Consider the following 14,171-nt stretch of genomic DNA (forward strand, 5'->3'; position numbering starts at 1 on the left):
ACAAAAAGGTGGCTACAGTCCTGTAATGAAAAGAATGAGTTACTCCAATAAAGTGGGGTCAGTATAAGCCCTTTAAAGGCAATCTGGAATTGCTTTTTTTCAATTCATGTCACAAAATCGCATTCATCTTCTTCCCACCTTACTACCCGCTAATAACTTTTCCTTAAACTAAAGGCAAATGCATCACACAAACGTTCCTTACTACTTTCCATTTCAATAAATACTTACAGGAACATTTTTCATAATAATTAGATGGCAGGAAGGGCTCTGGAAATTTTGACCACCTGGGATTCTTTAATGTGCACTGCACTGTGCGATGCCAGTGCACGTTAAAGAACCCGAGGTGGTCGAAATTTCTGGAGCCCTTCACTACGGCGTCCGTCATAGCCAGAGTTGCTTTGGGACGTTAAACCCCATCAACCAACCAGCCTACCAACCAACCATTTGCTGAGTTGTACCAGCTTTTAAAAGCCGAAGTAAAGGGAGTGGCTTTCAGGCACATACCTGTACTATGGTGGGAAAGAAAAAAAGGCACACCGTACAACAAGATTCTTGATTAATTTGAACTGCCTAGGGTTCTAACATGCACAGAAACCTTAGTGCGCCAAGAAATAGATCCAGCGGAACACCTTAGCCGCTACAGCACTTTTATAGGATCCCCATTTTTTAGATGGCCACTCTTCAGTACCATCAGTATTTTATTATTACCATGCAGTCTTTAAATGAACATCATAAAATATTTGCTGTTTAGCTATTAGTAGCCCCATTGTCAAAGCAAACCTTTCTACTGTAGGTCCAGATGCACCACAGGATACATTGATAGGCAGGAATAAACATGGTAAATCGGAGTGGCTATATACTGAACTGCGGCATGCCTCAAAGCTGCACATGTGCCATTTTAGACTGTAGTAGAGGGCTGGAAATTTCGGCACCCGGAGTTGTTTCATCCTGAAGCAACTCATGGGCTATGTGGGACTCTGTAGTGAAGGGCTCTGGACTAATTTAGACCATCTGGTATTGGAGTGGCATTGCAAAGCATGTGGAAATTTTTGCGTTTCGCCTCCACCACAATGCAGCCACAGTGGCCAGGATGTGCATTGATATTAAATGGCTGAACTGCCTCGTGAAGGTGCGTGAAATAATAATGCAAATGTTAACATAGCACACTGAGCATAAAGAAATTCAGTGTCTGAAGGTTACAAGAAACAGCAGGTAAAAGAGTAGTTCATCTTGCATAAAGCAGAGTATTATCATTTTTAGTTATTACCAAGCTAGCAAAGTGGTCAGGATCCCCCAAGACCACCCTACTCGCATGTGTAATAAAGTGGACTTTGCCCCCAGCCCTGAGAGTCAGCACCGACACAATCGAAACATAGTAACATACTATTAGCTGGAAATTTCTAACAGGAAACAAGCAGAAGCAAAAACTCACGAAGAGGCGGCATAATTTCTTGTTCGCTGCCTCCGTGTCTTTTTCACTCCCCCTTTTTGCAGCTGCGCCCGAGTGCTTTCTTTTTTTTTCCAGCATCTCTTCTGTGATCGTCTCTGTTTTCCTCCTCATATTTTTAAATTTGTTTCGCAGGCCTAGCACCCATGATTCCTGTAAAAAAAAATTGGACACAAAGGATCTAAAAAGAAGTGTTTAGACAAGTAGGGATTCAAGGAACGTGTATCACCCTAAACTTGCAAGCATGCAACCCGTGCCATCATCAGGTGCCTATGGAAACATGATAACCAAAGGTTTGCTCATGAGTGCTTTTTGTATTGCACTGGCAAGAAGGTACATGACCAAAATGTGACACTCTGCAGTTACTCTTCTGCAAATGTGTATTGCATTCAGATAAAAACAGATGAATCAGTTTTGTTCACCAAAGAATTGAATGTGGGTAGAGCTTACCTCTATGGATTTGTACTGATGGCACTATTATCGATTTGCACAAATTATTTTCTGACGAGTGCATGGTTGATTGTGGTGTCACATGGAAAAGACACTTGTACGTTACTTTTAAGTACAACACGTACAGTACATGACCTGAGCATTTTTGGAGCAAGCGAATGTATTGGCAAAAGGTTCAGCATCTATCGAAACTATCCATGTTAAGTGGGCATTACTGCTCAAGCTTCCCATGCTCATACTGCCCTCAAAAAGTGCTCGCCTCAAGCTTCATTATCACACACTAATATGGGCCACCAAATAATTGAAACCAAACTCTCTTCAAGTGCTGCAGTACAGTTAAATTTCATCAAAGAAAACTAAAACTATGTGTGCTCACCAAACCACTTCCGTTCCCAACTCGATCAACTAGATGCGGATATTTTTGAAGAAGCTTTTCGGCAGCAACACGGTACAGTGTGCGGGATGGGTACCTAGAACAGAGGTGTAATGTTGCACTATGTTAAGTGGAAATAATAGTACTACAGGCTATAGCAATAATTACTGCTGTGATTTGCATGCAGTAAATGGTAGTTCACAATTTTTACTGACTGTATTTAAAGACATCACACTGCAACAATGCTAGCAGAGCAGCAAGAAATGCTAAGTAATAGTTTGAAGCACCACATACCATGCCAGCTTAAAACATTCCTGAAACAGTTTATCAATGATAAACCGTCTGACGTGGCCACTGATTGGTGTCTGCCGCTTGAGGACATCCTCATATGGTGCCAAGGACGGCAAGGTAAATCCCATGTAATCGAATCTGTCCTCAAATGGTATGGCATTCACGTCGTGCACAATGCTGCCACTGCAACACAGTGAAGGAAACATACAAGTCAGTTATTTTTGATATACATCAAGTTTGACACATGTGGCACACAATTCACAATTGTCACCTGTCACCTACCTATGTGTATTGTCTGTTTTTTGTGCCTAAAACGATTTAATTATGAACCAAAACCAACTAGCCCAGCAGCAAGTGCTCTTACACTTCACAACATTCACTGCATGACATACTAATGAACCATTCCATAACATTGCCCAAGCCTTTAAATGATGTCCTCAAGACAGCCTTCGAAAACAGCTCCATGTCTTGCCACCCTTGCTGGTGACAGTACTTGCAGTCACTGAGAATAATACAAGATTGTTTTATATATCCTAGATACCAACATATTTTGCGGCTGCTGTTATTGGCTGCTCTACAAATGCTGTACAGAAAATGCGCTCTACAAAAGACAGGGTGATGGTGAAGTGACTGCTTGCTCTTTACACATGATTAAGGAGCCTTGTAACCCACAGCACCAATGTTTCACCAGCAATAGGTAGCAGCTATGCTGAACTATGCCTGAAATGCAGCATATAGCAATACAAGGTGAAGTGAAGCAGTATCACAGCTGTGATAGAAATCGGAGCTAGTATCACAAAAGAAGGTACATTAGCATGTGTAATGAGAACCAGGTTGCCAGTAAACCTTTGTGCTGCAGTGAAATGATCAATGAGACAGTGATTGGAAATATGTTATGTTTCCATTCACAAGCAATAATGGAATGCGCCAGGCAGGCTGGGGTTCTAAATGCACTGCTCCTTGTAACTTCTTTTCCAATTTCATTCCTGCGGCCTGGATCACCAGTCATTACTTATTCTGGTAAGATGTGCTTTTTCACCACTTCCACTATATCACTGCACATCACAAACTGTTCTGTTCCCAGAGTGTTGAGCATTACCGCTATGTTTTGCATGCTTAAGTCCTCCATTTCGCATTGCAATTCTTCCCCAGAGTTACTTAGCTGGGCAGTACCATCAGCAAATTGGAGATCATTAATGGGTTCTCCAATCACCTTTATTTCTAGCTGTTTCCAGTCCGACGCCCTGAATACCTCTTGCAAATGCGTGGTGAACAGCTAGTAGTGGAAAAATCTTTTTGCCTTGCCTGACCCAACACAGTTCTTTGATTGGTGTTTTACCATTGTTACTGAGAACTAGACACTCTGTGAAGAGAACACTACAATCAGGCTATGGAGAAATGCACAGAATACTAAAACACTGCCACCACTACCACTACCACCACCATCAGCCTAACTACGTCCAAAAGTAGGACAATGGCCTCTCCCACATTCCGCCAGGTAACTTTGTCCTGTGCCAGCTGCGGCCACCTTACACCTGGAAACTTGCTAATCTCATCTTCCCACCTGACTCTGATGACCCTGCTGCACTTACTTTCTCTTGGAATCCACTCTTACCTTAAGGGACCATCGGCTATATTGCCTCCGCGTTACATGATCTACCCATGCCCATCTTTTCTTGATTTTGAGTAGGATATTATTAAGTCTCATTTTATTCCCTGGCACATTGTGCTCTTATTTTCTCTTAATATAACACCTATCATTTTCCTTCCCATAGTTCGCTGTATTGTTCTTGGTTTAAGTCCAGCCCCTTTCAGAATTCTCCTTGTTACTGCCAAATAGGTGAGTATCGGTAAGATAGAGATGTTATATACTTTCCTCTTGAGAGATACCGGTAAGCTTCCATTCAGATATGAATGGCCTGCCTTTCCTTTTTTAATTTATCTTCCTCCTCCTCCTGTCAAATTCACTCCACCCCAACCTTTTCCTAGTTATTTCACTCTTGTGGTCTGGGTCAGCTTTTACTATGTGTCCTAAGTAGACGTATTCCCTCACAACTTGCGATGCTTTGCTGCCCATCTTGAACTGTTGTGCCCTTCCGAGACTATCAAAGGTTTGTTCCTGTTAATTTTTGGAGCACTCATCCTGCTTTGCCTGTTCAGGTCCTCATCGTGCTTTGCAATTTATTACCCAATTTACTTAGTGAAGCAATATCATCAGCAAATCGGGTATTAATAAGGTATTCTCCATTAACTTGTATCCTGAACTCCTCCCAATATGGTTCTCTGAATACCTCCTGTACACAAGCGGTGAATACTGCTGTACAGATCATGTCTATCTGCCCAACACTTTTCCTAATAGCAATTATTTCATCACTTTCTCTATGCAGAAGGGCGATGGCTGTGCATCTACCAGATATTTTCTATCACCTTTACATGCGCCTCTTCTACACCTCAATTCCAGCATGACAGCTGACATTTCTACTCACTCAAATGCTTCCTAATCATCTGTCAAGGATACGTATAGTGGCTGGTTATATTTGTGCATTTCTCTTATCAGCTGATTGATGGTATGAATATAGTATATTTTCGGATAGCCTTTACAAAAGCCAGCATGATCGCTTGGTTGATTGAGGTCTATGGTTGCTCAGGTTTTATTTGTGATCACCTCTGTGAATACCTTGTAGACAGTAGGCAGTAAAGATGATTGGTCTGTAGCTTTTCAAGCCCTCCACATCCCATTTTAATGAACTAAGTGTGAAAAGGTGTTAACAAACAACATCCTGCATAGAGCACATGCCTGACAAGGTGATAAGCCTTGTATGAGGTATTATGTGGGCTTTCTAATATTCCATGATGCTTGGTTCTTGGTGGCACACTAGCAGGATAAGTCACAGCTCTTGAAAATGTATGCTCACCTTGCATCAACCACCTCTGCAGAAAGGGTCTGCAATGGGCTGCTGGATGCACTGTCACGTGTACTCTGTATTGAAAAAAGGCACACATGATATGCTGAAACAGTGCCTTCCAGTTTCATTGCTGCAGTGATTGATTTCTCATGGAATGTACAGGCGCGGCCATAAGTAAACGGAGCACGCTATTGCGTTTGAAGTGCAATCACGCTTCCTCCATTGGTAATGAAGAAGCGTTGTTTGTCTACAAGAAAGCCCACCAACCTCCTCTACCAGCATGCGCGTACCACTGCTGGTAATTTCAGTTAGGTGACGCGTGGAAAATATTCGAAGACAGTTGCGTGCTCCGTTTACTTTTGTCCGCGCCTGTACAGTGAGGCCGGAATGAAACATATGCCGGAAACATATGCCATACTTTTCTACTTTGCAACAAGGTGTTCTTTAACAATCGGTTTTTTATTTGAATATGTACTTCAGTAGAACCTTTACCTAGAAACATGAATCAGGTTTGTTGTACACTGCAGCTAAAAGTGCTTGTGCGTTTTTTTATGGCCTTGTTGTACCTAATAAGTACGCATAATTTTGGTGCCCATACTTGAGGGAGTCTGAAGGCTAGCACTGTTGGTTTTCACTTCAAAGGCACAATGACTACTCTCTCGAAGTGCTAACAAGCACAGGTGTATCCTCTATCTGGCATCTATTATTTTTATGTTCTTTGCCTGCACTGTAGTGGTCCTGTTCGGGTTTCCACATCCTATTTTATAGCTGTCACATAGCCCATGCAGTGTGTGCACTACAGTAAAGCCACTGTTCTAACTTTGTTTTATATGAAATAATGCACTTCATATCAGTTGCTACTTCACAGCCTTGCACTGTTCATGCCAGTGTAGTACAGTACTCACATCTATGGGAGGTGTCACCTTCCTTGTGACCCTGATTTTAGCTTTATTGCTAATAGGTTCACCAGGCTCAAGGTCGATGAAGTCTTCCAATTCTGCATCATATATCTGGATCTAAAAAAAGAACAGTTTGATCATGCAATGAATTACGACCTCTGTGTGCGGTAAGCTCATGCAAGAACTATATTCTCGCAATGCTACTTGAGTTATGCACTCTTGTCATGGTAATGCGTGAGATATGTAACACATTCTGCACTAGAGCAGTATATCTTGGGGAATGCTATGCAAAAAAACAAAAGAAAGGGCATAGGCATGAAACGAACATCAGTTATCTTCACAGGAGTTGACACTGTTATACGGTGCAAGACCTCTGTCCCACTTGCCTGTGAGACTACTGGTATCATTTCATTCACAATTCATAACTGCGCATTCTACCAACAAAGTTTCATGCATCTCCTAGAGGTGTATTTAACTCAAAATCATGAGGTGCTGTCCGTGGCTACAGATTCATTAATGCTCCCTGTCAAACTCAAGCCCCGAGCAAAAAAAAAAAGACGTTCTTATAGACGATACCTTTAAGCCATTTTTGTAGGTGATCAATAACAGCCGGTCTGATTTTCAGAATGTCTTTTGCAGTGAAAACACCCATAATGTTGAGGTACAACGAGGTAACATGCTTTTTTTTTGCTCGGCACTTGAGTTTGACAGGGAGCATAAATGAATCGGTAGCCAACAGTGAAGAGACTGCGTCCCGTGATTTTGAGTGAAATACATCTCTAGGCAATGCGTGAAACTTTGTGGGAACCAGAGGTCCCAGAAGAACCAGAGGAACCAGAGGCAAGTGGGAACCAGAGGTCCTGTATCATATAATAGTGTCAACTGCTATCTAGATAACTGATGTTCATTTCATATCTCCATGTCCTCCGTTTCACTCCTTGCACTGCATTCACCAAGATACATGGTTCTAGTGCAGGATTTATTACAACTCTACGCATAGATTACTATCATTTCACGTGTTACTACAAACTTGATTTTCCATGAAAGGGATCCATAACTGGGGTATCATATTGAGAATATGCGGACATGTGATGGAGGAAAAGGACTAGAAAGCATACGACATGCTACACAAGTAACAACAGAGAAAAGGAAGTTATGAGAGCACCAAAAAAAAAACAGACTGCTAAGTGGATGCAAAAAGTAGAAACAAAAGATTCAGTGTGTGAACACAGAGTTGGTAAAAATGAAATCTGAGAGGGTAGACCTTCTATTTGAGGCTAGATCTGGTCGCCTTAGAACCAGGCAATAGAGAAGCAAGTGTGAACAAGGCAATATTATTTGTGAAGCATGCGGGAGCAGTTAGAAAACATTAAACATAATATGGTAGACTATAAGACTATACAAACAAATATCAGAGAGGACATAGCGTTCCAGAAGTTTTGGTTTCTAGGGGTAGTGAAAAAAAATTACCACATCAGCTGTAAAGACGAGCAAGAGAAGACTGGAGTATAGCTTACAACATAAAAACAGCCTTTACTGGAAAAAAAAAGGAATCGGAACAGGATTAAGTTTAAAAAGGGGGAAAGGGGGAGGGCCAAGTACAAAACAAATAAATAGTTCACCACTTTACTTGCAAGGTAGCACTCGCTAGTGCCCGTTACAAAAGGGATGCAAATATATTTACTGAAATGACTAATACGTCCGCCGGACCTCGTTCATTCTCGTTAAAGGTACGGCTGACTCCAGGTCCATGACTAATGCCGCGTCCAGTGTATACAGGGTGTTTCGCGTAACCTGAACCACAGATTAAAAAAGAAGTGACACATCAGAACTGGTTGAAACTAAATGCATATTGTTTCCCGTCTTGTGGCGCTCCTCGGAGTATTTTTTTAAAATTGCGCTTAATTAATTTGTTACCATTGATTAATTATGCAAAAAAATTTAATATTCACCACAGGGTCACTTGTGTTTCGTTGTATTGCAGGGGGGGGGGGGGGGGGGGGGGTTACTAAACAACTGATCCAGTTTTTTGTAGTACGATATTTCTACGTGGCTCATTTTTCCAGAATTTCAAGAAAGCCCGCGAAATATGAAAAAAAACCACGTGATTGCACTCTTGCGCTACCGTACTGTAGCGCTGCCAAGCGCGTCCTGAGTGAACGAAGCGTGCACGCTCACCGTCTCGAAGTGAGCGGCCGGCGCCGCTCTCGGCATTGTCTTGAAAGTGCATCAGCACATTCTACCTGAACGCGGAAAGCGCGTGCCGTGATCTTCGATAAGTGATAAGCAGCCTTCGACAACCAATTCAGACGGAGTTCTACTGAACCATCTCGTAGGCAAAACAAAAAAGGAAGGGAAAGCAGTGGAGTCGCCTATTTTAAGGTAGCCACCATTTTTTTTTATAATTTTGCAGCCTGTCGAACTGAGCGGTGGCCGCTCACTAGGGAATGGTCAGCGCTCACGTTTCGTTCGTTCGAAACACGGTTGGGAGTGCTGGAATATGGTAGCACATGAGCGCAGTCACGTAGCTTTTTTTATCATAATTCGCTTCGGAAATACATTGCTGCAAAAAACTGGATCGGTTCTTTCTGAACCCCCTCTACAACTTAAGCGAACGCACGTGACCCGAAAGTGAATAATACCAAACTTGCATAATTAATTTCGGCTAATTAAGCAGAATTAAAAAAAATATTCCCTGAGGAGCGTCACACGGCGGGAAACAATATGTCGTTCGTTCCGCCCAGCTCCGGTGAGCCACTGTTTTTAAATCCCTGGTTCATGTTACGTGAAACACCCTGTATATGCGCCAATGCTGCTCGTTACGCGATCTTATGTGCAAAGCTTCTGCATTGCAAGGCGCACGCTACATTCGCTACTTTCGAGGAGCTGCAAAGAGAAGTTCGCCCATTCTTATACAGGGTGTCCCAGCTAACTTGGACCAAGATTTATAAAAGAACTAAGCGCTTCTCAGAACTGAAATCGCGTGGATGTTGTTAAGGTTTATCTAAAGTTACAGTACCATTTTTTCGCTCCTCCTATTTCAACAATTAGTCGAGATAAATAAATTTACTTTTTAAATATAGCTTGAAACGTTCAGGCGTCAATAGGAAAGTTGTGGAGCTCCACAAATATAGACAAACCCACGCACTTCCAACGAGATAGACTTAGCGTGGCTGTTTTTATTCGGGAAAAACGAAAGCCCGCGGAGTTTTAAAAATACCACGTGATAGCGCGCTCCATGCGCCCGGATGCGCCGCGATTACAGGGCTCTCATCCGTGCAATGTAAGAAACATCACCCGCTTCGGGTCTTTCGTGCTGCCCAAGACAGGGCTTCGCGATGTGCTTGGTTCCAAGATAAGCACCAGTGGGTACGGGCGGCAATGGAAAGAAAGTGCGGCTCCTGTTTTTCAGCGTAATTCACACGACGTTATCAGGCTTGTTATATGCGTCTTTACTTGTTGGGATCTTTATCCCAAATTCAAACTCATGAGATTGTCATCGTTCCTCCGCTTGCATTCTGCTAACGTGAGTGTACAGTTATTGCCGCAGAAACGGGAGCCGCGCTTTCTTTCAACTCCCGCCCGTACCCACTGGCGCTTATCTTGGAACCAAGCACGTCGCGAAGCCCTGTCTTGGGCAGCACGAAAGGCCCGAAGCGGGTGATGTTTCTTACAAAGCACGGGTGAGAGCGCTGTAATCGGGGCGCATCCGGGCGCACGGAGCGAGCTTTCACGTGGTATTTTTTAAACACCGCGGGCTTTTGTTTTTCCCGAATAAAAACGGCCACGCTAAGTCTATCTCGTTGGAAGTGCCTGGGTTGGACGGTATTTGTGGAGCTCCACCACTTTTCTATTGATGCCGGAACGTTTCAAGCTTTATTTAAAAAGATTTATCACGACTAATTATTCAAGTAGAAGGAGGAAAAAAAATGGTACTGTAACTTTTGATAAACCTTAACAACATGCGCGCGATTTCAATTCTGAAGAATGCTTAGTTTTTTTATAAACCTTGTTCCAAGTTAGCTGGGACACCCTGTATATCTGGCTGTCGCTCAATCGGCTCCCCGCAACCGGCTCACCGCAACCGGCTCGCCACATCAATCGCCTCAAGTTCACGAAGCGGACTTCAGCACACGACAGAAAAGCTCATGAGCCCATATATGTTGGCTTGCAAATATCCAGGAGTAATTTTGCATTTCGCACGATGCAACCAAGCGACGTGCGGCAAACGGTACACGTGCAACCGGAGGATCCGTCTTGGTGCTTGTAATGTGTGTAGTAGACATGTAAGCAGTTCATTGCAGGGTGCTCTCGAAGTATGCGGATGCACCGATCACCAGTCGACCTATTCCGGGCAGTGAGCATATATGTTCTTGAACCATTATACCTATCGTCCAATAGGCGGTAATTCAGAGGAGCGCAACTATCCGCCCGACATACTAGGAAAAAGAATGCTAGCTCTAGGTCCGTCCTACATACCTCTGGTCACACCCTACTGGTCGGATTCGTCCGGCGTTCCACCGATCGAAACAGTATGTTTTGGTCCGGCATCGCCACCATCGCCACATAGTGTAGAAATTTTAATTCTTACCGATTCATGGAAGTACTTCATCCAAACGTGGCATAACGCAAAAATTACCATAAATACCACCTTTGTGCGAAATTCGAGCGCTACCAAGCCAGCGGTTTGGCCGAGAGAATTTTTCTCCGATTTTCAATGAAAGGCGCAGCACTCGTATTGCTTTTCAGCTGCCTAAAAAACGGGAAAGTGAAGAGTGTCTTCCACACTGTCGATGATTGTTCAGTTGCTTTCAACAGGGAAGGGTAGGCCATTCAGTGCGAAAGCAAGATCCGACGTATGCACACGCAATGAAAGGGCTGATACCACATTTGTTGACATTTGTTTTGCTAGTAAATGTGATGGCGCCTGCTGATGAGAAACGACTTCTGCCTATCAACTTGAAGTAGCCGAACCTTGTTGCAAAGGCCCCTGTTACATTTCAAGAATGTCCCGACGAAAAATTTTTATAGCACTGAACGATCCAACCATCGGGCTGATAGACTGCAGAGTTGCACCCTCAACACCTCCTGATCTTAGTCGCCAAATTCGTTTTTAGAAGGAAAGGTTGCTGTGCTATGTTACATTGTGCATTCGCGGACAGACAAACATGGACAAAGTCAGTCTTAATTAATGGTCAGTATGGTCAGTCTTCAGACGCGTAACCTTGCAAAATGTAATGGATGTTGTATGCATATGCAAGTATAGTATACCTTACTTTTGCCCTCACACATAACGACACCAAACATTTCTATTTTCGTTGCGCGACACGACAGAAAACAGTTTCAACTCGGAAAAGTCCGCGACTCTGTCCGCGACTGTGCATTATAACTGACTGTCACAATATATCAAAAAAGACGGCCCTCCACTTTGACCCAAAAGTCACGCTTTTTCGCTCAACAGACTGCAGAAGTTCATCAGAGTTAGGAAAATTAAGGTTACTTGAGGTGAATTTAGGCAAAATTGAGGTGAATAGCGGAATTATTAGGCTTGAAGGCACACACTATGAACAATAGTTTTTCCACTCTTCAGGCTAATCATTTGTGGAGCAAAATGACTGCGCATCACAAAGTGAGAATATTGTTCTTTTGTGAACAGCATCGCTGTCTACAAACTTGGTGCAGATGGATGTTCACATACTCACAAAAAAAAAGTTGTTACACAGAAAGCACAGCGCGGTAACTACAAAGGACGAGAGGAGGACAGGACAAGCGCTACTTTGTTACATGTCGTTGTACAGAGGTGAGCACGCTTGTCTACAACGCTTTTTTTTTAAGCAGATCCTGTGTTCTAGAGAGAATACTTACACTCAAATGCCACCGAACAAACGTACAAACCCTGCAGGCACGAGCGCATTGCCCCTGACAAAGCAGCGGCGTTAAGTGCCGATATTTCACTTAATTTTCTCCGCGGCACGCTACACTCGAGTGCTGTGGACATGTCTGTTCACCTCTATACGCTCAAGTTCAAGATGTAGAGCAGCAAAGAAAGTGCACTTACCAATGTGCTGTCGTTGATCGCTGTAAATACGGTCACCGCATTCGTCAGTTCCTCGTAAGTGCCATCAGACAGAGATACCTTTTTCCGTTCCCCACTTTCCAGAGCGACAAGACACACTACATTAGCTGCCATGGTGTTCAAAATACGTGCAGGCCTAGTAGTACCAAGCAATGCGTGAAGCTTACTGAGTCAGGTCGCCAGACGTAGCAAGAGTGAGGCGCACACGCCGCACGCTTTGGCATATTATACCAAACTTAAATTACCATCGGGTTCAGGCAGATGTCAGAACACTTCTCATTGGTCTGTTGCGAACAGGTTCAGTAAGGGCTTTCCACCATTTCCGTACTTCATGCAGCTGCAACAACACCGTGCAGAGTCTCGCGTTTTCTCACTTTCTCTCGCATCGGGACGAGTGCATGAACAATATGGCGACGCCACCACTTTGGCATGACTTTCTCCTTTCACCATGACGTTTCGTTCAACAACCCCAAGCCGTGGCGCTGTAATTTTCGTACTTTCCCACTCTAGCAGTCACCAGGAGTGCACAGAGGAGAGGGCAGGTGCAGGTGTAGTGCCCCCCCCCCCCCCCAAATGGCGTGAGGGATGGGGGCGCAAATTTTGTCCCCTATTGTTCCCTACTGCCCAGAAGACTTTAAAAGGCACTACCATGAACGTCGCACCTGTGCACGTATATACCAGCCACTGACAACTTCCTTTTAAACCCCAACTTTGACTCTGCTTTTGCCATGCTGTTTCGCTCAGCAACCCCAAGCCACCCTTCTTTTTTTTTCACTTCTACACGCGGCCTGCTATCCTTTATTTCCGCTGCCCCAGCTCAGGTGCTTCCAGCAGCGACGGCAGATGCCGGGGATAGCAGAAATTCTTTTACCTTTCATATTCAATGCAAAAAAAAACACCACTACTCCCAAGCCGTTTCACTGGAATTTTCACCCGTTCTCACGTTACCAGCCACTTTAACTGACCTCAGTTCCCTTTAAACCACCACTCGACTGAGCTTTCACCGCGCTGCTTACATCAAACGTCCCGAACCGGGGTCACTGGAATTTTCGCCCTTACGCTGTCGCCCCACGTGCAGTACGGCGACTCCATCACATGACGTTGCATTCAACAACTCCAACCTTAGCCACTGGAATCTTTGCACATTCTCACGCTTTCCACGAATCCGAACATCCTTGCTTTAAAGGATGTTCGGTAAAAGAATTTCTGCTATCCCCGGCATCTGCCGTCGCTGCTGGAAGCACCTGAGCTGGGGCAGCGGAAATAAAGGATAGCAGGCAGAGTGTAGAAGTGAAAAAAAAAGAAGGGTGGCTTGGGGTTGCTGAGCGAAACAGCATGGCAAAAGCAGAGTCAAAGTTGGAGTTTAAAAGGAAGTTGTCAGTGGCTGCACAGGTGTGCACAGGTGCGACGTTGTCAGTGGCTGGAATTGAGTCGCTGGAATGCCGTGCCGTTGCAGTCAGCAGACCAGTTTAAATCGTTGGAATTTTCTCACTTTCTTAGCGTTTGCTGTACAGAAATACATGCATTACTTCGGAGAAATCGCGTGCCTCACGCAGTATCAAGCACTTCTTGCTGCTAGGTGCGGTAATCGCTGGAACAACCCGCTCTCCATCGCAGGCGGTTGCATGGCACTTAATTAAAGTACACTATACCGCATACACTCGTGTATATGCCCCCCCCCCCCTTCCTTTTCAAACAAGAAAATATTCCAGCCGCTGATCTGAAGAGA

General features: G+C 44.0%; 1 protein-coding gene across 1 annotated transcript; it reads right to left on the reverse strand.

Moving 5' to 3' along the window:
- Positions 1–12: 12 nt before the first annotated feature.
- Positions 13–12,556, reverse strand: LOC149328051 (uncharacterized). The gene is made up of 8 exons (XM_089561344.1): positions 12,425–12,556; positions 8,101–8,160; positions 6,373–6,483; positions 5,477–5,541; positions 2,565–2,744; positions 2,274–2,367; positions 1,309–1,600; positions 13–20 (listed from the first exon to the last, which is right to left on the reverse strand). The coding sequence occupies exons 1-8, from the start codon at positions 12,554–12,556 to the stop codon at positions 13–15; spliced, it is 942 nt and encodes a 313-aa protein (XP_089417470.1).
- Between the last annotated feature and the right edge of the window lie 1,615 nt (positions 12,557–14,171).

The sequence above is a fragment of the Amblyomma mixtum genome, chromosome 9 (genome assembly GCF_055824585.1).
Source record: "Amblyomma mixtum isolate Tamu chromosome 9, ASM5582458v1, whole genome shotgun sequence".
Taxonomy (NCBI): domain Eukaryota; kingdom Metazoa; phylum Arthropoda; class Arachnida; order Ixodida; family Ixodidae; genus Amblyomma; species Amblyomma mixtum.

Coding starts and splice junctions, on each gene's coding strand:
- LOC149328051 (XM_089561344.1), bottom strand. CDS start 12,556: ATGGCAGCTAATGTAGTGTGTCTTGTCGCTCTGGAAAGTGGGGAACGG. Junction 2,745..5,476: donor GCAGAGGTGGTTGATGCAAG/GTGAGCATACAT, acceptor ACTGTGTTGCAG/TGGCAGCATTGTGCACGACG. Junction 2,368..2,564: donor GAATGTTTTAAGCTGGCATG/GTATGTGGTGCT, acceptor CCTCTGTTCTAG/GTACCCATCCCGCACACTGT.